Source organism: Thermobia domestica, chromosome 16 (genome assembly GCF_964235325.1).
Source record: "Thermobia domestica chromosome 16, izTheDome1.hap1.1, whole genome shotgun sequence".
NCBI lineage: Eukaryota > Metazoa > Arthropoda > Insecta > Zygentoma > Lepismatidae > Thermobia > Thermobia domestica.
The window spans coordinates 39287409-39310823 of NC_137469.1; the positions used below are offsets into that span (position 1 = coordinate 39287409).

General features: G+C 33.5%; 1 protein-coding gene across 7 annotated transcripts in view; it reads right to left on the bottom strand.

Moving 5' to 3' along the window:
• LpR1 (Lipophorin receptor 1) overlaps window positions 1-23415 on the bottom strand; it is a 484208-nt gene that overhangs the window by 11450 nt on the left and 449343 nt on the right. For 5 of the 7 annotated variants that reach the window (XR_014128710.1, XM_081742361.1, XM_081742362.1 and 2 more), the window contains 5 exons: window positions 22683-23037; window positions 20510-20708; window positions 16943-17059; window positions 12197-12277; window positions 3458-3582 (listed from right to left, as the gene is read on the bottom strand). Coding sequence is in view for 6 of the 7 variants with exons in the window: in XM_081742361.1 (XP_081598487.1) it covers window positions 3458-3582; window positions 12197-12277; window positions 16943-17059; window positions 20510-20708; window positions 22683-23037 (877 nt within the window). In the remaining variant the exon portion in view is untranslated. The remainder of the gene's footprint in view (window positions 1-3457; window positions 3583-12196; window positions 12278-16942; window positions 17060-20509; window positions 20709-22682; window positions 23038-23415) is intronic. The other 2 variants (XM_081742365.1, XM_081742366.1) reach the window with 2 other exon arrangements.

The window sequence follows — 23415 nt, forward strand, 5'->3', positions numbered from 1 at the left end:
ATAAAATGGATGATAATGGTGAAATAACGAAAGTCAAACGGAAGAATCAGCGAAAACTCCCACATACAGTGTTTGCCCACCATAAATACCATTCGGCAGGAACTGAGATCAAATCAAGCATGAAATTATTGTTTCTTGTTGTTATAAGGGCTGAAAGGAAGGACATTGCTGGAGAGGGCACTTGCTTACATTGTGTCCACGGCGCCATTGATGTTAAACACGGACCTTTATAAAAATGTTGCTACAGTATTTCAATTGTGCGCAATAAAACTTAGAGGAATATATATTCAAATAGCTTTCTTGTATTATCCTTTCATATTATAAGTCTTATCCTATCAGGGGCGGATCCAGAACCGACTTCTCGGACGGGGGGGGGGGGGAGTGGGTTGTCATACTATTACTTTTAAGGGCTCCAAACTTTGGAATGGGTTATATATATATATATATATATATATATATATATATATATATATATATATATATATATATATATAAAATAAGAAAGTTTTACTCTTCTGGGGGGGGGGATCGGCTCGATCCCCCACCCCTGGATCCTATAAATACATAATTCGATCTTGAAACCATAATGAAGAGCTCTTGCTATTCTACACTTTTCTCGTGAACCTTAAGGTGTCAAATGCATGCAGTGCAGAAAACACGAAAATATCCTGCAAGCTTCTCTGTACAGATAGTTATTTTGAGTACCTTAAGAAAGTCTACAAAGTAAGAGTCAAAGCATTACAAAGACGCTAGTAAAACTGTATAGCCTAAAAGGAGACTACGTTGAAAAATAGGTCTAGCATTCTCCTTTTTGGGACTGTCATAACATAATCAAGGCCGTATTTAGATGTTGCAGTGAAGGTTCCTTTTCCTCAGAATATCCCCAACTTTTAAATCAAGAAACCATTTTTTATGAAATTATGATCCGTGGTCACGTAGCAAAACGTCTATTCGTTTAAGTGTTTGGCGTCAAAATGTAATATATTCGAACAACAAAATATAAATATTTAGTCCATTTTGACAATTCACTAGAAGCAGAAAAAGTCAGCGTTATCATTAATGCGACTTATCATTATAGTGAATGACAAGAATAGACGCCCGCATATTTTTTATTTCTTACAAGAGAAAGAATTTTAATGACATCAGCAAATGGCAAACATTTGGGAAAGTAAAGTGGAGTAAAACTGGGTCAACCGGGTCGAGGGCAACAAAGCTGGAAGCAGACTTATAAAAAGCACGAAAGAAGACGCCGAAAGTGAAAGAAGACACTGAAGAAGACGAAACTTATGTGAAAATAATCAACTATCGTATAAATGTACCAAAAAAGGAAAAAAAAAAAAAAAAAAAAAAGTTTAATATCTACTTAAACATTTGGTTTATGTCCACCCTGTTTATAAGACGCTTCCGTTCTACCTAACTTTTAAAATGCAGAAAATATACAGTAAATCTATATGAATGTAGAGAGCCATACTTTAAAAATTGCATTTATTTATTTATTTTTCGTATTGTATCAAAAGCTGTATACCATGGAAGCTATGTAAATACCACACAAATTCGTAAACAATTTACAAATCTACGTGATAAGTATATGAAATAACAGTTTTTTTTTATTTTCTTTTTTTAAATCATATCAATTCCTCTATAGGTGCAAATTCAATAACATACGACACGAGGAGTAAACACATACACGACTGGACCGGAAATCGAATCTAGGTCTCCGGTTTACAGTGTCAATATGCTAACTACAACGCTACTCAATCTGCTCCCTAAATAGTTCAGAAATGATAGAATGTACTGCTGTTTAGGGAACGGAATAGCGTAGTGGTTATTGTAAGCCAGAGACTCGTATTCAATTCGCTATCCAGTCGTGATTTTTTTTTTTTTTTCATTCTTTGTACATTATTTATATTCCTAGTTAGAAACCATGTTTTTAACTTACTTTCGCTTTTCCCCAGTGAATTATAATCCTGTTGTTTATTTTATTACTTTCTTCAAATGCTCAGTTTGTTCACTTTCCTTCCTGATACGATGATTATTTTTCACTTTTAATGGCGTACTATGGGGCAAAGGAAAGAACATTAAGTTGGAAGATATACTTGCAAGCCCCCAGATGGCCTGGCTGTGAAACACTTCCCGATTACAATGTACTCTGTATCCTTTCCTTTTTATTTGTTTATTCATCTAAATATTATATTTATATAGCGTAACAGCTATCGCCCTGGTCACGTCAGAATAGGTCAAGCAATGTGAGTCTGGCCAGTGGATATTTTGAAAATAATAAACAAAACAAAAGATACGGACCACTGCACTAAACTTTCTAGCTCTCATTCCTACATTAAATCAAGACATGGCGCTGAAAGAATTATTTATGAAATATCAACAAAATTAAAATAGGCGATTTCGGAAAACATCGAAGAAAATTTACCCCTCAAGAGTAAACTATCCCTTTGTTGATTTTTTTTAATGAGTCATATTGTAAGGGTTGTTATTGAGATATTTATTTATGAAGTATGAATAAAATCGCTTGACACTCATCACCAAAACTAAAATACCCCTTATGGATTTTTCCTAGAAAAACAAACTTATACTATATTATAGCGCATACTGATTTTTATCAATTACTAGCGTCAATTACCAGCTGCGCTGGGTTAAAATAACAAAATAAAATAATATGTTTCGTTAGTCAGTCACTTTTTACTATATATCTCCCAAGTTGCGGGGCTTGAATTTGGATTTAAACGGCATCGGAAGTGTGACTGTTCATTTCAGCAACTCCAAAAAATATGAATTCAACACTAATATCGGTACTTTTCGATCATTTTTACATATCTCCCTTCCCTTAACTTCAGTGAAATGATTTAAAAAAAAAAAAAAATCCCCAGACCCAAATCTCATCTATGCTGAAAATTTGATAGACATCGGTCGGGTGGTTCAAGAGATATTAAGTCACAAACATAGTCACTTTCATATTTATTTATATAGATAAATAAAATCGTTAAGAGACTTTAAATCGAAAAAAACCGCAAACTACTTTTAAGTTTGGGGATAGGAGGAAAAAAATCGAACCTCCCTCCACTTTCCTGGAGATTCTTACAAAAACTGTAAGTTTAAAAATTTGGGCTGGATAAGTTGATCGTTACGGCTAGGCCAGGAAATATGGAAATCCGTTGAAATTTAAAATTCTATTTTCCCCATGTTCTTTCTTCTCTCACTATCGTCACTCGGATTTTTTTTTTTTTTTTTTTTTAAAAAAGTCTAAACATCGAAGTGTTGACGATAAGAGTTGTTGAATGAAAAACATGGGATAAGACACACACACACACAAAAATCCTGCTCTGCTGCTGATGCTCGTTGATTGGTTTAGGTCACTCAGAGGTGCTTCCAAGGGAGTCTAATGTTTATATTATATATAATACCATTTTAATAATTAATTAAAATAAAGGATATGAACACTTACCACTGCTGCAAGCAGCAAAACTATAGTAACTACTGCAATTACAATGCCAGCAATCATACCGCTGTCTGGATCTTCCGTTTTCTCCTCCACTGCAGGAACTATCGTTCCGTTTGGCTTGATTTCACCTAAACATAAAACAAGGTATAAAATAGGTAAATATTTCTTAAGAGAAAATGATACACGAAGATCAATTAACAACATACTCAGCTCAGATGATAATAATAATAATAATAATAATAATAATAATAATAATAATAATAATAATAATAATAATAATAATAATAATAATAATAATAATAATAATAATAAAGTTCTTACCGATAATGAAACTTGTATAATTCATTGTTTATTACTATTATTTTGCTGCTTCAACGAATCTTGCTATATTACACAGAAAGAACTGTTTTTGTTGTGACGTAAGACCACGTTCTATACTGCCTGACTGCCGGCAAACAACTGATAATACCAGTTCTCTTATCACCAAGTTCATATATATCCTGTTTCGTTTCATGTTCTATTCTGCTTTTTTCTTTCTTTCTTTTTTTTTTCTTTCCCATAAAACTCCGTATGTTACACCTGATAACATGATAGCTTCGCAAGCTCGCATCGTACTCAAATCCTTTGACACGCACACGTATGTCACGGTCAAACAAACACTGTACCTATGCTTACTGAAATGAACTATGTACATCAAAATATAAACAATGAAAACTCATGTACGAATAACAAGGTGATAAGAATTGTTTAAAAAGAAAATCTGTCACCAGCAAAAGACAACGGCTTTCAGAAGCAACCGAAGAAAAGACAACACTACAGAGGTTAAAGTATCACATTCTTTTCAGATACATATTATTTCAACATACAAGTGAAACTGCATGATATTTCTATATACAATAACGACACTTTCACAGTGTTAAAAGAACACCACTATTACATCGTAAAGTAAATGAAATATTAAGAATCCCATGAAAGTGTTCCCTTCGCCCTGATAGTGGGCCGAATTTATTTGTGCGGCTCGATAGTGGCCTGACAATGACCCCGATGAGGCGGCCAATTGATCTTATTTGATGCTCAATTAAACGCAATATCAAATATTAACCTTATGAATGGTGACCTGGACAAACAACTGGTTAATAGTATCAAATTTGACTCTTTTTGTAAATTTAACTGACAGATCGTCCATAAAATTTTCGATATTGTAACACCAAAGAAATCTATCACTTTTCAAAAATACGAAATGGGAAAAATTATTACTTTTTGGTCTCAGTTTAATGAACAATTCAAAGAAAATAAGACATTATTGTCTAGGTTTAATTTATTCACAAGGTTTTGTGAAATTATTACTTATTTCATGTAATGCAGTATTATATTAGTAATCGACCGGAAATTATGAAAAAGATAATTACTATCCAAAAATGTGATGAAGTTGGACAAAGACACTTCTCGCGGGAAGTTTTATGAATGGTATAATAAAATTTTGAAGGCGTAACTAAAGTGCAAGATATTTTCCGAACAAACTAAGGATTTCTCACTCAATGATACGTTTTGGACTGTCAATGAGTTGTCAGAATAAGGATTCTACTTACACTGCAGAAAACTTTGTTACTGGCAATTTGCCTACTATTTAGTCAGAGGTGCTTGGACGCAATCTCTCCAAATTTTAGTATTCTCCCCTTAAATTCACCATTCCTCTCTCCAAATTTGTCATTCTAGCCTCCAAATGTACTGTCAGCGACAAAAAATTCTTTCCATTTGATGAAACAAGTTTCGTAAATAACTTCAGAATGGAAGGATAATCTGAGTACAGTTTTCAGTAAATTAAAAAGAATGTAATTTTCTGTACGAGCCAGTCATATCACTGTTGTGCGTTTCAGCTATACCACCGTTATACCCAAAATAAATTTTATCAAACGGAAAGAAACTTTTGTCGCTGATTGTACCTCTTCCCCTTCGAATTTATTCTCCAGGTTGATTGGATCATTTTCAATGAAAAAATTATGTCATCACAAATATTCTCATGGGCGCAACCGCCATAAAAAATCCGTTTGTGGGGATTCCTGCATATACTGATGCACTGATTATGATTCCAACCAGGACCGTGGCGTGGAAAATCAGCATCCGGAGCGAGATTATACGACGGCGCCCCCATACATATATTCCAAGCAATTTTTCCTATATTTTTCCTTTTTCTCCCGAATTTTTCGCCCCCTTACTTCGGCGCCCCGCTCGCCCCCCCCCCACGGCACGGCCCTGATTCCAACTTCGCCCACTTAACCATATTTTAACTTGTGAAGCACCTACGCTTTCCACTTATTAGTCTACAAGTTTTCTGAATGGTTGTTCTATGCCACAAAAACAAATTCGTATCCACTGAACTCTCAGCAGTGCCGAAATGTAGCTTAGCAAACAAAATACACTCACGGAAAGTTATATTATTTATAAATATTGTAACTCGGCATGTACAAACGATCACAAGAAAGTTACAGAAATTTTTCGTGCTATTTGGGATACTTCATACTACTTCAATTTAATTTAAATAAAAAATAAAAAGTACACAGCGGAAGTAAACTTATATGCTGTGAAGGAAAAATAATCTATTTTCCTATCTGTATTTAAGGCTAGTAACTAGTGACGATCGTAAAGAACGGACAAGGGAGGGGCGCCCCACCTTAGTTGGCTTAGACTGGCACCCAGCCATGTATTGTAATGTAGATCAAGTAATACAAATGTATTATTGTTGGTGTATAGAAAATAACTGTCTCCCCCCACCCCCACGGTTACAACGACTTACCAAAATGATAGTCGTAAACCTGGTTCGTTTGCTAAAATAAAAATCCGAAGTGGTAGTATTTCATCCTCATGTAAAAATTAGCTTCGATATTTAACTATCGTTAATCTCACCTTTTTTAATAAATATGACAACGTCTATAAATGATGTTAAACTGATTTTATTATTTTGATATAACTTAAATATCCTTTTCTTTAAACGGTTAAATACACAAAGTCACTGACTAGGTAACCATAAAACATGTCCATATCAACAACTATCCCATAATAATCACTTACATATATTAAAAACATTCTTCTTTTGTTAATACGAAATTAGCATTCTACTAAGTATAGTGCACATGTATGAGTACTTTCTGCCCTAGGTACAGGTAAATATTACTCAAGCCAAAGTATTTTGTTGTATAAAATGTCGCTCGACAAAGGGACTGAATATAAAAGTCATGAGTAGGCTTGGCTTTTATCTTCAAGAACCACTGGTCCGTTAACATTAGTGTTCTTATATTACATATGTCCATCATATTTTGATCGCACCTTGTATATCTTATTCATTACACTTTACATATACATTAAACAAATCTTACATTTCATCAATATTTATCTTTAATTACATTAATTATATTTATTGCATTATTATTCACTATATTATCAATATATCTTCTTATTAAAAATATCGTCGCTCATTTAATTAGTCGTCGACGGGTGCGATTTCAAAAATCGTAAAGGACAAACGTGGGTTACAAATAGTTCGAGCGCATTATATAATAAATAAGTTAGATGTTGCATTTAAAGGTATACATCGTAGCACTAAGATGTTATAATAAAGAAGAATCTCATTCAAGGTAGTCGTTGAATAATTGATTTTATAGAATGGATCTTATTCTTAACATAATCTTTGACAATTAAGTTTTCAACACAAATCAATCTAATATAAATAATCTTTGGTCTTAATCAATTATAAATCGAATTATAATTCCTCATTTTGCTTGTATAGCGAAGTTATGAAGATTGTTTTCATTATTGATATTTACACATAAACTTAAAAATGAAAATTCACAAGAATCTATAACTGATATGAATTTAACCTAATTTCATTGACGGTAATCATGTTACATTCGTACTTGCATACGATTCTAATAAAGTACATTGTACTGCACAATCATGATTAGGTTCTACATTATGTTGTACATGTCTTTCATCGTGATTTTGATTTTGATATGAAGTGCCATCTCTTGATCTCCAATTACGTCTATCCACATAGTTCGCTGTATTCCTGGAATTTCGCCAAATGTTTCGTCTATTTTGCAACCTATTTCGATTAGGGGATCTGACATAATAATTACCATGATTAGTTAGATTAGGCGGATTCCCTACATAACTTTGTCTATTTTGCTCACTTTGATTGCTAGAGTATACTCGGCTTAGGTTAGGTCCGGTATTATTCACACTCCGAATATTTAAATTCCGAACAGGCACCAAATGATCTGAATTATTCTTATTTTTACCCATTCCTGATTGTGGGTTCATGGCATGGTATTGAGTTTCGTAACATTGGACAAGCATCAATAAATGGCTGAAACTCATACACTGTGTGGAAAATAAGATCTGTTGCAATTTAAATGGAAGCAAATTTCGAATCGATGCTATTATTCTCGATTCCGATTGTAATGGATTAACGACCTTTAAGTCGTTGTAGACATTTACAACAAACTCTACAAGAGATTTGTGCAATCGAGGATTGAAGTGTTGATTTCTAAGGGTGGCATCTCTATTTGCCAGCAAAAAGTCATTTTCATAATTTGCGATCAATGCCGCTTTGAATTCCTCATAGGTATTAATGTGATCACGTATTGCTTTAAACCATAAGGAACAAGGTGGGAGTAATACATGGGGTATTAATTTCATATACTGTGATCGATCGATAGACATTATGTTACATTCATCTTGGAATTTCTCTAAGAAAGAAGTAGCATTCTCATTACACTTACCACTGAATTGGCTCATAGCTCGAATTTCACTCATCTTAACACTTAATTTTACCTTCCCTTTCTCATTCCTTGTTCTTGTTGAGTGATAGTTCCTATCCGTGACGTGCTGAGTCGTGACACCATCTAAGTTTCGCTCATCAGTACTCTTCGGATAACTTTCTTCTAGGATAATATCCTCATCAGATCCGGGCGAAGGCGAGATCATCTCTGGTGAGTGGGGCAACTCAAAGCGATCACTATCCAAGTTATTACGGAAAATGTTGTCTTTGGCCTGTAACGTTCTAATCTCTTCCTGAATAGTGGCTAACAACTGTGTATTTACACGTATGTTATTAGAATTGTTGCTAACCTGGATCTTTTGCTGTTTAATGGAAGATTCTATTACTTCTAAATCTTTTTTTACTGCACTAAGTTCATGGTTTTGGTGATTGTGCCTTTCTTGACAATCATCGGATATCTTTTTTAACTTTTCCTCGAACTGTGAGGATATGTCGTTCACCACGTGAACAATTGTTTGTTTCGTTTCATCTGATTTCTGTTCTATCCGTCTACTTAATTCTTCATATTGCTTATTAGATTCGTCGAACTTCTGGTCCATTCGTCTACTTAATTCTTCATTCTGCTTGTTAGCTTGGTCAAACTTCTGTTCCATTTCGTTAAACTTCTGTTCCATGGTCGTGTTAGATTCGTTGAACTTCTGTTCCATGGTCGTGTTAGATTCGTTGAACTTCTGTTCCATGGTCTGCTTTATCTCGGTAGTCATCTGTATTATTTGTCGCTGTACAGCTAACAAGAGTCGATCTTCTGATGACAAACCTGGTGTTACACTAGTTTCACCTTGGTCACTAGTATTTGATTCCTGCTGCATGGCTTCGTTGTCCATTTTTCTTATGATTACCTTACCACTTCGCAATATGGTTAAGTTCTTATTCATAAAAGTAAATTCAACCTTACTCTTCTTCTTCGGGAACTGAATTTACAAAGTCCCGGGTTTCGGCACCAAATTTTTACAACGACTTACCAAAATGATAGTCGTAAACCTGGTTCGTTTGCTAAAATAAAAATCCGAAGTGGTAGTATTTCATCCTCATGTAAAAATTAGCTTCGATATTTAACTATCGTTAATCTCACCTTTTTTAATAAATATGACAACGTCTATAAATGATGTTAAACTGATTTTATTATTTTGATATAACTTAAATATCCTTTTCTTTAAACGGTTAAATACACAAAGTCACTGACTAGGTAACCATAAAACATGTCCATATCAACAACTATCCCATAATAATCACTTACATATATTAAAAACATTCTTCTTTTGTTAATACGAAATTAGCATTCTACTAAGTATAGTGCACATGTATGAGTACTTTCTGCCCTAGGTACAGGTAAATATTACTCAAGCCAAAGTATTTTGTTGTACGGTCACCCACGCCAAAGGCGCGTACGCTAACCGCTTAGCAATTGGCAAAGTTGAGCAGTAACTCTGCGATCAGATGCGACGTATATCATTACTCCTACCTGGGCGAATTCACATTACGTTAAACTTGTACTCTATAATATAACACTATTTGTAGTATGGTTAAAAAAGTGTTTGTTTCTTCTTACGGCTCAAGAATACCCATTTTTTCTAAAATTCCTTCCTTTGTTCTTCAAATAGTGGTAATAGTTTCAACAATTTCCTAACCACACCATGCACTTGTTCAGTTATCATTTTCATTTTATCAGTAGCTAGCAGGGAAGAAAATACTGTTAATCAAACCTTCAACATTACTATAACCATTTATCAAAATAGCATCAACACAGAGAAAAAAAAATATCGGTACCAAAAACTCTACAGAACATTAAGTGCATCTAGATTAGTATAATGTTAAAACTATGCTACAATATTCACAGATTTTCAGCATCTACATTACCAAACTCCTGGCCCACCACAAGAAATGAATGGCTGAAGCTAAAGCTAGCAGTAAAATTTAGTTTGTTTTTTAAAAAAATACAAAGTTAGTAGATATGTTGTGTCTTCTCTACTGCTACTACGGTAGAAAGAATTTGCCGCCACCAGAACAGAAAAAAAGTAGGTAAAAAAATACCTGTTATCTGTGAAGAAAGTACTATATAAATATTGCAGGAAAACTATTATACATAATTTATATCTTTACACAGATAAAATACAAAACTCTCACTCTTCAAATGTACCACAGACGTTATCTAGTCTACAGAACTGCAGAAAAAGAAATACGGATGCTTCAATTACAGTAATTTGTAGTGAATATATATATATATATATATATATATATATATATATATATATATATATATATATATATATATATATACACTTCGATGTCGTTGCTCCATACATTATCTACGCATGACAATGTGACTTGTGCTTGCTACTTGTGAGTGAATATGTGAAGTTTTGAATATGTTCTGTGGAATATTTTTAGATTTGGTTATGAATGTGAGTAAAGGATAGATAGGTAAAGGATAAGGAGTATTAAATACAGTATTGAGAAAACTGTATATCAAAAAATAGCGGTACAAGGGAAAATGGAGAAAGTAAGGCTAAAATGGGACAATTTTTGTGAAAATAAATAAATAAATAAACATAGAAAATCATGCAGGAAATTAAGTCAGAAAGATTCTTTTCCCGGTATACGTGCAAAGTGCGAAATTTGTAATTAGATATAAGAAAAGGTGAAATTACAGTTTTTACAATACCAGCGCCATGTTCGGTCCATTGATTAATATAAATATTCTTATATTTTCAATGGATAGTTGAATGCTTTGATATAGCTTGCTCTTTCTACATGTTACTTACAAAGAGTAGCTCAGTGGTAGAATGATTATCTCTGGTGCGAGGGGTCCCTGGTTCAATTCCAGGTCATGTGAGTTTGTAGTAGATAACATTGTGTCAGTGAGTTTTCCTCCCATATTCTCATTCTATATTTTTTTCATAATAATTTGCTTTAATTAATCATCCATCTCATTTACCCTACAGAACAACAACTATGCGACATAAGACTAGAAATTTTAATTTAATTTAATTTTACGATTACTTAAAACATCTCTTGTTTTGTATATAAATCTTGCTTTTGTACTGAAGTTTGCATATAAATGTAATATTCATAAGTCTCCCAGTAGTAAACGGCAAACATCTGTTTGTGGGGCATGCTAATCCTAATAGTAAACATTCACGCTAACAGATGTCGCCATTAGCGCTATCACTTGCCTGCCTGACGCTAAAAGACTTTTGCTATTTACGCTATTGCTTGCCTGTCTGATAATAACAGATTTCGTATTTGCGCTTTCGATTACCTGTATGATACTAACAGATTTCGCTAGTTGCGCTATCGATTACTTGCCTGATACTAATAGATTTCGCTATTTGCGCTATCGTTTGTCTGCCTGACACTAACAGATTTCCCTATTTGCACTATCACGTGCCTGCCTGATTTCGCAATTTGCGCTATCGCTTGTTTGCCTGACGCTAACAGATTTCGCTATTTGCGCTATCGCTTGCCTACTTGACGCTAACAGATTTCGCTATTTGCGCTATTGCGCACCTGCCTGCCGCTAACAGATGTCACTATCTGCACAATTGTTTGTCTATACAACGTAGGCCTTGAATAATTGCATAACTATGATATAAACTTTAGGGTGGTTCGTGGAAAAATTCAAAAGGAAATTAATAATAAATGAATGTGTTAATAAATATAAACAATTAGTGTTTTTAGCTAAGCAGCTGAAAGCTAATGTGGAATAGTTTAATTTATAAGCAAAACTTTCCTGATTTGTAATGAATGAAACCAAAACACTCAACTACCAATTTCTATCAACAACCGATATACTGCGTATATACTGTAAATATATAAATCCATGGCGCTAGAACTGCACAACCTTTACACTACGGGAAGAAATGGTGAAACCAAATGTGAGGCATGCAACATAAAGTGAAATTTACCTCCATATTCATTTGTAGGATAAAATGATGCATTAGTGGTTGTGTCAGTCTCCGTCAAATTTTTGTGTACATCAGAACGTGCTATAGCAATAGAAACATTCTAATTAAATGTAAAATCAATTAAGTTTATATCAGAGCTTAGGAATTTTACCCGTCTGTTAAACAATCATAAATATACAACATGCAACAACTCATGCAATATTCGGCATTGATAATAATTAAATATGCTTAAAGTTAAAAAAAATCTAGGGAACAAAATAAAAGTATGGGGTGCTTTTCCATTTTTAACCATCAATATTCATGATTTTAATTGCTCACATTCTCAAATACAAAATAAATAATGAAAAGTTACTAATTCTAAGGAATTCCAGTTAACAACAAGAGTTTGTGAACATTCTGTAAGAAATCGTGTTGTTCACACTGGACAACGTATGAAAAGCTGAAAACCAACAGCAAATAACAAATCAAACAGCGTATTTAACATATTCTAATTTCTTTAACAGTTAAAACCAACTAATGTGACTTTTAGAGTTTTGCCTCATCATTAGTGTAGTTATTGCCATCGGTACTCTATCAAAATAAGGCAAATCGTGATCGGAGGCTGCGAAAATTTTCTTGTGAATATTTTATGAATAAATCTAGACTTGTTTGAAGTATTTTTTATCAGGTAAAGAAGTCCTTAAATTTGCCTACATTAAGACAAAATAAGGACTGTACAGAATAGTCCACAGCCTTTAAAAAAATAAAATACACCACACCTTATTACGAGAAGTCCAAAAACAAGTTTCCCCAGGCGACTATGGACAGAGATGGCGATGTAAGACCCAAAATAGCATGTGACATTAAAGATCAGACGTGCCTTTATTTTTCCACATAAGTACCACATACATTGAGACATTTGTCGTACCGGTCTATAAGCTTCAAAAACCCCTTCCCAGGAAAAATTCATGGCTCTGCATACGGAAGAAGCGTCGAACAGCTTCAGTGACTTCAGCATTATATTTCCAAAGCGCCTGCTGCCGAGAGTCTTTTTTCAAAGCTGGAAACAGATGGAAGTCACTGGGTGTGAGATCAGGGCTGTATGACGGATGGGCAAGGCGCTCCCACCCAAGAGTTGCAATATGGTTTTGCTTTGCCGTCACTGAGTGTGGTCTTGCATTGTCATCCAACAACAGAGCACCAGATGTGACTTTCACGAGGTGGTTATGGATTTCTGCTTCAGGTACGCCACGTGCCCATTCATAGCGGACAACCGCTCGCACTTTCTCCTTTGAGCACGATATCAAAACGTTCCTTTTCTCCATAGCTACCAGGCTCAGACTGAGAGACTTGTCTCCGCTTTGCGCAGGCGTTGCGATGGCAACCTCTGCAGGATCGCGGGCGAACGATACCCACTTGTGTCTGGGTTGTATTGCGCGTGCAACCGCGGTCTTGTTTCCCTATTACTGTTCACTTTCCGGGAAAACGAAAAGAGAAACTTATTTTCTGACTCCCCCTCTACTTAGTTTGTTTTGTTATTTTTTTTTTTTTTAAGGAATTTTAAGGAGTTAATACATTGCTGTTGATTTTCGCCTTATTTTAATTTAGTATATCTCAGTAGACATAAAAATGGTTAATAATACATGCTGCTGTACAGTCACGCAAAAAATATTTCCCTTAAAAAATGTCACCAGTGTATACAAAGTCTCCTTATCCAGTTGCAAGTATTTAGTTTTTTAAAAGATTCAGAACGTGACTGTACAAGTTGTATTTACGAGTTTAAAAATAGGAAATATTTAGCTAATTTTTTAAACAGTCATGCAATATGTCAACACAGATCAACGGCAAGCAACATCTTGGGAACCATGCAAGAAGTAAGGACAACAATAATAATATGTATATAATTATATACAATTCTTACAATATACACTTTGAAAGTATATATATTCTTACATATATAGGATAAAAAATATAATTGTATGGACGCACACATACTAGAAGGACAGATTGATGAACACAGTTCGGATTCAATTTCTAATGGCTATATAACAAGATTGATTTATAATACAAAGTTGTGTTACGTGCATCTTAAAGTAAAATTGCGAAAATAAACTTTTCCACAACTTTTTAAAAATCACTTGAATATTGGCAAGTTAAAAAGATATCCAAGCGCAGTTCTAAGACATAACCGCAGTAGAACCTTCATAATATACATATAGTCAAAATTCACAAAGACAAATCGTAGATCTTTGAGTACCTAATACAGCGGCCAGCAAGCAAAAAATTTTTGCTACTTTATGTCATTTGTATTATGCATTTTTAATCAGATATAAATTACAGCTTTTACTGCAACAGCTGTAAATCGAAGGAACACTTTGAAATCCTGCGTCGAAGTTTTTTGTCTCTCTTGGTTTACGATGGCTCCGTAACAAAACAGTATCTTATTGTATATTTTCATTTCTTTAAGTCATTTTTTCTTTTTTTAAATAAATTTCCTCCTAATATTGGACATTTTTGGTAACTGTACTATGTAAGATTTTCTTTTTTTAATTCGATGTAACTATTCGATTCATTATTGTAAAAGTTTTATTTTGTTAATTATCTACACGAGACATGCTACTAGTACTTGCATTTGTATTAGGTTGAAAATAAACTCCCATCATGCACAATATTAGTATTTAAAAAAATTCTTTGCATTACAAAAAATACAACGCAACTCCGTATACTAAATCATAGCGAAGATTTTTTTTTCATAATTCTAAATGCATCAAAAATAAAATTTCTGTCCCAGCAAAAGATTTTTTTTTTTTTATTATTATTATTATTATTACAAACCGTATTTATGCTCTGAAGCTCAAATTATCAGAAATGTCATTGAAGTCACATTACTTTGAAGCATTTAGAATTTATAACACAAATAGTTAATTTATTGCAATAAAAATAATTAAAAATGTAACATTTTATTTTATCAAGTTAATTTTAATTTGTTAAGCTCCTCATGCATTCAAAATACATATCCAAGTTAGTTTGGTTTTGTGTTCTACAGCGACATAAATTTACTATGTTTGAAAACTAAGTTACTGTTTTTTGTTAGCAGACTACTATAAAATTAACATTTCCAATTGATATTGGTTTTAAAAAGGTGCTGTAATTTAATAATATTTATGTAGTTATATTGAATAATGAAATGAATGTATTTATCAATAATAATAATAAATAGTTGGGTGTCACTTTTATACATGTTGCTCTGATATCTACTTAATAAAATTAACAGTAAAACGGGGCAATTCATTCTATCAGAGAGAATGCACCACGTAAGTGTCTATACCGTATTTTACAGACTATAAGATGAATTTTTTTTCTTCAAAAAATTGCCTCCAAAATTCAGGTGCGTTTTATATTCGAAATTAATATAAAAATATCCAGTGTTTGATTTAAAATTCTCGCCAGTCTTAAAAAAGGCCATGTATTCAATGCCGCAAGAAACCTATCTCTTTCTGGCAACATTGGATTCAACTGGCAGCAGCAGTGTACCGATGCGACGAACACGAGTTGCGGGAATTCACAAGCTTGCTAACACTGTCTCCCTCCTGCCCCGCCATCACAAACCCAGAACCACAGACTAGAATATATCAGAGGCGTCTTTTAGAGGGCGCAGGATGGAGCAATCCCCCCCCCCCCCCCGAAAAAAAAAGTTTGAAGAATACCTATACTTTAATCGATTGTCTATTTATATACTAGTATAAAACGTGAAAATGTTATGTTGGTGGTGGTCTTGTCTCCTCTCAAGCGAAGTCTGAAATTACGCCCCTGGAATATACAGACCGTAAACTCTGCGAAAAACTGGAAATAAGGCGAACTGTAGCGCCTCCAACATGCGATAATGGCAATCTAATAATAAAAATAGTGAAAATGTTACGGTATTTAAAAAAAATGCTTGAAAATAAAGGTGTGTCTTATAGTCTGTAAAATACGGTATATATTTAATAGGGTACTTATTTTTTTGAACAATTATGTCAAAATGTCCTACAAAAGAGAGAACAATTTTGAAAGAAGGGGCCAATTAGTAACGAAGTCAATAATTTCCAACCAAAAACTTGTGTTATCGTAAGTGGTATGTGAAATTTACTAAGATATAATATCTACTTTGAAAAGAAAAGTCAGGTATAATTTTATTTGTGTTTCAAGATTAACGTCCCTTTCCAGTACTAAGACAGCATAAAATGTGATACTACAATATAACGTAGGCTCTGAACAAAAAGTATCGTATGGGGTCCTTCTGTATCAAATACAAAAATGCTAACCACTTAGTATCAAGGATGTTCACGTTTAAGCTTAATTAAAGAACTAGAAGTAATTATGTTTTCTTGGTACTATCCAAAATTTTAAGTATGATATTATTTAAAAACATAATTAAAATATGCGAAGCATATTTTACGAAAGAAAAAAAAAATAGCATTATCCCTACGTTTGAAGGAATAAATTTAATAAAATTTCGCCGCATTAGTACTTAAAATAATCGCAATTTTATTTAGATATTTTTAGTAAATCAAAGCATGCAAAGAAACAATTATTTTTAAAAAATGCCACGACAGAACACTGTGTCACACACTACAGAAAGCACAATTAATGTACTGAGCAGCATGAAGTTAACAAAACAACAAAAGAAGAACAGAAAACAGAAGAAGAAGATAGGGTGTGTCAGTTGGTCTCAAGGGTGTATTATAAGGATAGAGTGTTTCTTTCATATGTTTTATTTTTACTCACTTGGATTAAGTGGGGAAATAGTATTTGACGGTGTTGCATTTTCGGCACTCGATGGATGATATGTTTTAGTAGATACACTTCTGGAAGTGCTAGTGGTAGTGCTGGTAGTGGTAGTAGCTGTAAAATATAGAAATAACCAAAAATGTTAGTGCTTTTCCCTTAGATTTAAATTGGTCTCCACCATTATTGTGCAGTTATGTTACAGCATCCTTGACTTCCATAAATTGGCTAGAAAAAAAAACATTATTATTTTAAATTACAATTAATTGCCGTAAATATTCTGAAAGCATGCCCAAGACGCTATTCATTCTTTGCAGGTACCAAATGTAATAAAATATACAAAGTTATGTGCAAATATAAAAGGTGTTCCAAGAAAAGTATACCCAAGTGCTATTCCAGTGAATGTGCCGCAGCTATCTAACAAATTCCATATAACATTGGGAAGATCGTACGATCGCACTTTCTCACTATCATTGTGATATGATAATCGATTTTAATGAAACAGATAGATCGTGTGAAGAGGTAGCAAGATTTCACCAGGCCCTTGGCACTGTGTGTGTATAAGAATATATCAAAATAACATCTACGGCAGACCTGAAAAAGAATGCATCCGAATACGAAATAAAAATCACTAGTGTTGTTTGAAGTTCAATTTATCACAGTGTATGGAAGAACCTGGGAGCGAGGTTGAAGTAAGTTTAGCGTAAGTCTTCTTTAATCCGAATTACGAGAAGAAGTCGAAAAGTAAAGGGACTTCTGAGAAAAAATACATTTATTCTAATGATAGAAAACTGAAACATACATTATTTTTCTACATAATCTTCCTGCACGTCAACGCACTTTTCCCAATATTTCACAAGTTTTTTGATTCCGTCGAAAAAAAAGTTTTTCAGTTGCATCTTTAACCAATTTTGCACATCAATGATTTCTGCATCTCATTGCAGGTTTCAGTTTAGTTCGCAACTTATCACAATAGTTCTCATTGTTCACAGTTTCGCCTCTTGGGGTGAAATGAATGGCTACCATACCTTCCATGTCCCAAATTAGTGTTAGCATAGTCTTACCAGCTGATGGTTGACGTTTAAAATTTCTTAACTTCTGGTGATAATAGGAGTTTCGTAGATCTTGCTTCGTGATAAACAGCTGTCACCATACTGCGCTTGCATTCAACGAATAATTTCCAGAGACTTAACACCTTTCACAAACAAAAAGTGAATCACTGCACTAATTTCCTCCTTGGTGCAGATCGACACTGGAGCTGCCATGTTTAACGGTCTGTTACACTCCAACAACAAAAGCAGAAATAAGAGTGACACGTTGCATAGAAGTGTTGCAGACGACATTAATTCAGCACTGGATACTAGCAGTCTTACTACCAAACCCTAGTGCGAGAAATTGTGTTAAGTCCCTTTATTTTTTGATTTCCCCTCGCATAAAACTTGAAATGTTCAGTTATTTCGAATCATTCAAACTGGTTATACATTCAATTGGGACACCTTATGTATTATAATGGTTAAGAGAATTTCAATATTCTGATAAATTGACAGAACTTTTAATATATATGTATATTTCCCTATTAGCAGTCGTTAATATCAATCCGGGATTATTTATTATTTTAGTATAATTATTGTTAATGAAGATTTAACAAATATTAAATAAGTTTATTCTGTTTATTTGCTGCACTTAAAAGTAGAATTAGCGAAACCTGAAAAGACAAAAAAGGTTTAAAACAAAGTCAGGAGATATTTCAAAAGGGGCATTAGTAAACAATGTAAAATTGTATATCCACCCCACACATTCTTTGTCAATAACTTTCGAACACAGGGATCAATTTTCGAATTTTCGGTAATATATACAAAAAATTGTTTTTGCGCTACGCCAACGTAAACTTCCACAAATCAGTACGTATTAAAGTAAGAAGCAAAATAATATAGAAGGGGAGGGGAAAGGGAGTGAATACACAGATTCTGCTGGTTTCTGTGCACAAAAGAAAGCAGATCCTTCGTATGATGAATTTTATTACTTGAAATTTGAAACACAGTAAGAATTCCACACGAATGTCATGCTGGATAAGATGGAATTTCACTAAAATCTTACATGTACTATTTCATGAATACCCAATCACAGTTATTTATGAGCTCAAGAACTATATTTAACTAAAGACTGTGTTCTACCACTATATAAACATTATTTGTCTATTTATTCATTTTCCTGTCAAAATTGTTCTCCGGAACTGTGGATAAAGAGACTAGAATGGAAATAAAACCTAAACATAGAATTTTCTTCCGTTCTAATTCTATTAGTTTATTGGTTAGGAGTGTAGCATCGCTTTATCAGCACTTACGTTACATGAGACTTCTACCTAAAGCTTAACGTGGGATCCGAACCACATGAGCTTCCGGGGATCGAACTAGGTCTTACGCACTGAAGGCGAGTACGCTAACCATATACCCGCGAAACAACTCATTCTATCTTCATGTACTGTACATATGAAGGATCACTGAAAAAGTGCTTGGGATTTTATGAAAACAGAAAGTGCAAATATATTGCTTTATATAGAAAGAAATAATCATTTCTTTCTTTTCCCTACATTGTAATAATAGGCTATGCTCTCAATCAGTACACACGCTATTTTATTACTCGCTGTCGTAATCACTAAATGGCAAATGTGCAACAGAAACTAGTATGCACTGTGTGGTGGTATGCAATATTTAAGTTAATGATAACAGTAAAGCATCAAGATCAATTTCTTAAGCTCAAGATACATCTATAGTCAAAAACAACTTGGTGGATTACTAACTTTATAAAGATACTACAAGCGTGGGCACTAAGAAATCTTCTGGTCCGTATTATCTTATTACAATGTTTATAGAACAACAAATAGTGTATAAATAAAAACATTGAGGAAAATGAAAATTTCTACTTCTTTTGGTATATAATAATCTCTGATATAATAATTAAATCACCGACTTTTAACGAAATCCCGTACATCTTTTCCCGATAATCCTGTATTTCTTTTAGATCTATGTATCAAAATGAATGATGTAGATCTATGTATCAAAATGAATGATGTAGGGAAACTTTAGACAAGTATAGCCCCCTTCCTTCCTATATGCCTGAAAATAATTCATTTTTAAACATAATTCATTTTTCTCCTTTACTACAGTTTACAACGATAAGAGCACAACTCTTTGTAATGCATCTTTGGGGAGAAAAATTGAAATAAAATCAAATAAATCCTTTTTTTTATATATCATCATTGGGATTAAGATGCGTACTTCTATTTAGAAAATTATACACACACACTCGCTTTTAATGAACTTTCAAGTGCCAATAAAATAGTTTTGGTATTTCAAATACTGCCCTGGAAATTTGGTATGATTTACTCTTAAAAAACTCCATATACCTATGAGTTAGACAAAATATGTAGCCGTTGCTATGAGAAAACAAGAAGCAGCAAGACTTGACCATATTTATAGAGAAAGAACATAATATTGCGTCTTTTTTTAATAATCATTATGTAAAATCTGAACATTTACTGAAAGTAAAAAACAACAAAAACCTCACCTTGTTCAACACATAATAGTCTATCTGGCAGCAGCCTAAGCCCGTCCGGACAGGCACAAGAGAATTTCGGAGATTTTGTGTTAATCTGCGGTGCTGGTAGACACAAATGTGAACAATGTCCATTCACAGCCTGACAATAATTTTCACCATCAGGTTGTCTGTATGGATGGTAGACATGGATTACCATTGGACTTTGTAACTGAAAAAAATGAATAGTTCATGAATTACTTTGTTTCCCCTAAAATATTTTTAAACAGCAGAAAATTGAGACAATTCGGCGATAAACTAATAATAATAATAAATGACAAATACCAAACAATATTGTATCAAATGAGATAAAATTTTATCTGGAAATTTCCAAAATATAACTAAACCTTTTGTCAATATATTTGCAGATAAGAAAGTGTGGAAAAGAAAGCTTGATTTCTTATATACTCGGCACGCTGTCAAAATACAATACAAAATCACGTAAGGTTGAAACTGTTTTGAAAGAACATTTATTGAATGAATTTTTAAGTCTGTACTACACTTCATTTGATACAACTTGTCCTTTCTGACAGTTGCTTTTCTCTGGTTTTTTTTTCTTCCTGCACGTGGCCACAACAATCAGGCAAGAAGAACTGTTTCTATGGCAACAGGGCGTTCAGCCAATTATAGTGGCTCATTTCTCTCGCTCAGCAATGGTAAACATTCCACCCTTTACACACGTTGCCAATTTGAATATAAACAAATGCACATTGTTTTAGTCGAATGTCCACTTGAGTAGCGGACCTGCTGGTTATTGAGAGCATTCTTTTTAGTTCTCTTTTTGTGTCATTCAATTTTATAAAACTGAGAGTTATTTGCAGTGAATAATTTCGAGTTTCAATACCCGACGCAAAAGCTGGCAACACAGCATTGAGTACCACGTGCACGCAGCGAGCTGTCAGAAAGGACAAGTAATATTATTTAGCGTAAAGTAAAGCAATGTAGTTTAGGGTTTCATCAATGACATCAGTCGTCCTGAATTACTGTAACTTTCTTTGTTATAATGTGTGTGTGAGAGTCGGTGCTATTTTTATATATATAAATCATCTTTACCTCAAAGACAGAATTCAAGTTTGGCGTATTACTACCAATAGATTTGCACACTTTGGACTTGAGTTATATAGGGTTTCATCTATGAAACTGGGACAAACTCAAAAGTAGAAAGAACTGGATATATGGGGAGGAATATCTTGATTACTACAATTTATCTTTCTACCTCCACTAAACTTTCGTACGGAGTAGTAACTATTTTAACATAGATGCAAGACAAAATATTTTTCCTGAAATCTAAACTATCTATAGCGGCTTCTACTAACTACTTTTAAAAATGTTTTAAAGCACTGAGTTATACATACATACAAGGATGTACGCTGGAGGTGGTTACTGGGGACCCCCAAATCTTGATTTTCTAAAAAAAATTTAGTATGATTTTATGAGTAATTTTACAAATGTTAAAATGATTAATCCTCGTATTGAATTTGGACTCCCTCCGAAATAAATTCCTGCGTATGTATTATATATTGGTGTCTGGGCTACAAGTATACAAAAACAACATACTAGAATTAAAAAAAAAAAAAAAAAAAAAAAAAAAATCAGGCAAATATTCATTCAAAAAGAAATATCTTCAAGTTTTTATGACCAGTTGGCGCTACTACAACCACCAGGTTGTGCGCCGGGAAATTACTCAATTTGACATTACCAGGACAGTGGATTGAAAGATGTCCCGATCTCTTTACCCCTCTTCCTATTAATTTGGTTATGGAACATTGTGTATAAAAGAAATCTTTGAAGTGTGGTAGATTTGAGAGAACATATCCATCATGCAATTAAGCTTATAATGTTTGAAATGATTTTAAATGTGTGCTAAGAGAGAAAGAGATTATCGTTAGAGCTATATAAATGGTGCACATATTGAGATTTATCAATTGTAAGACTAAAATTAGGATGAATGCAGTATTGAAAAGTAATCTGTTAAGTCATGTACTTTGAATCATTACCCAAATGTAATTTTATTTTGTAATAATGTATGCAAGGGCTAGAATGATTTACAAATTCTTTATCTTTGTACAGTAATTTAACGTGAGTGTGAATTACAAGTTTCAAAAATTGACTTTAATTGCGATATTGTAAGAAATATGTTACTTACCATATGAGTAGCAGTTACTGGTGTGATATCTTTGCCAGTAAATTTGTTGGCCTTATAAATGGCATGTTTATCCCAATCCGTCCAATAAACCCAGTCTTCAAATGTAGTAATGGAAAACGGATGTTGTAAAGTATCGGGAGAGTATAGGACAACTCTTCGCCCTGTCCCATCATAATTACAAGATGAAATTGTGTTCAATTTTGCATCTACCCAATAAATTTGTTTCTTCACCAAATCCAGTGTCAATCCGTTAGGCCATTTCACTTCATAGCTTACAATGACTTGTCGGTGAGATCCATCCATACCTGCACGTTCAATCTTTGGGTCGCTACCCCAGTCCGTCCAGTACATCCAGCTGAAAAATACAAAAAGGAACTGAATCTCATCTTTCAAACAACACATTTGCAATAAACAAAAATGAACGTGAGATTTCTTACACGATATTCACGTTTTAAATCAAGAATTCTGGCTACCCATATTCTTTTACATAATCTTATATTCTTATTTATAAGCGGTAAGGAAGTGAATCAAACAAATCTGAAATTTTAATATTGAATTTACCTTTGACTGGTCTTATCTTAAAATTACCGAAAAATTTCACAAGATTCTCCTTTGACGCATAGTTAAAGACTGATATTGAACTCGGGAAAATGTACGATAATTTAAGATTAAGACACTTGAGGTTAAGTTCAGTATTAATATTTGACTATGAGTCAACTCAGGTCTTTGAGTT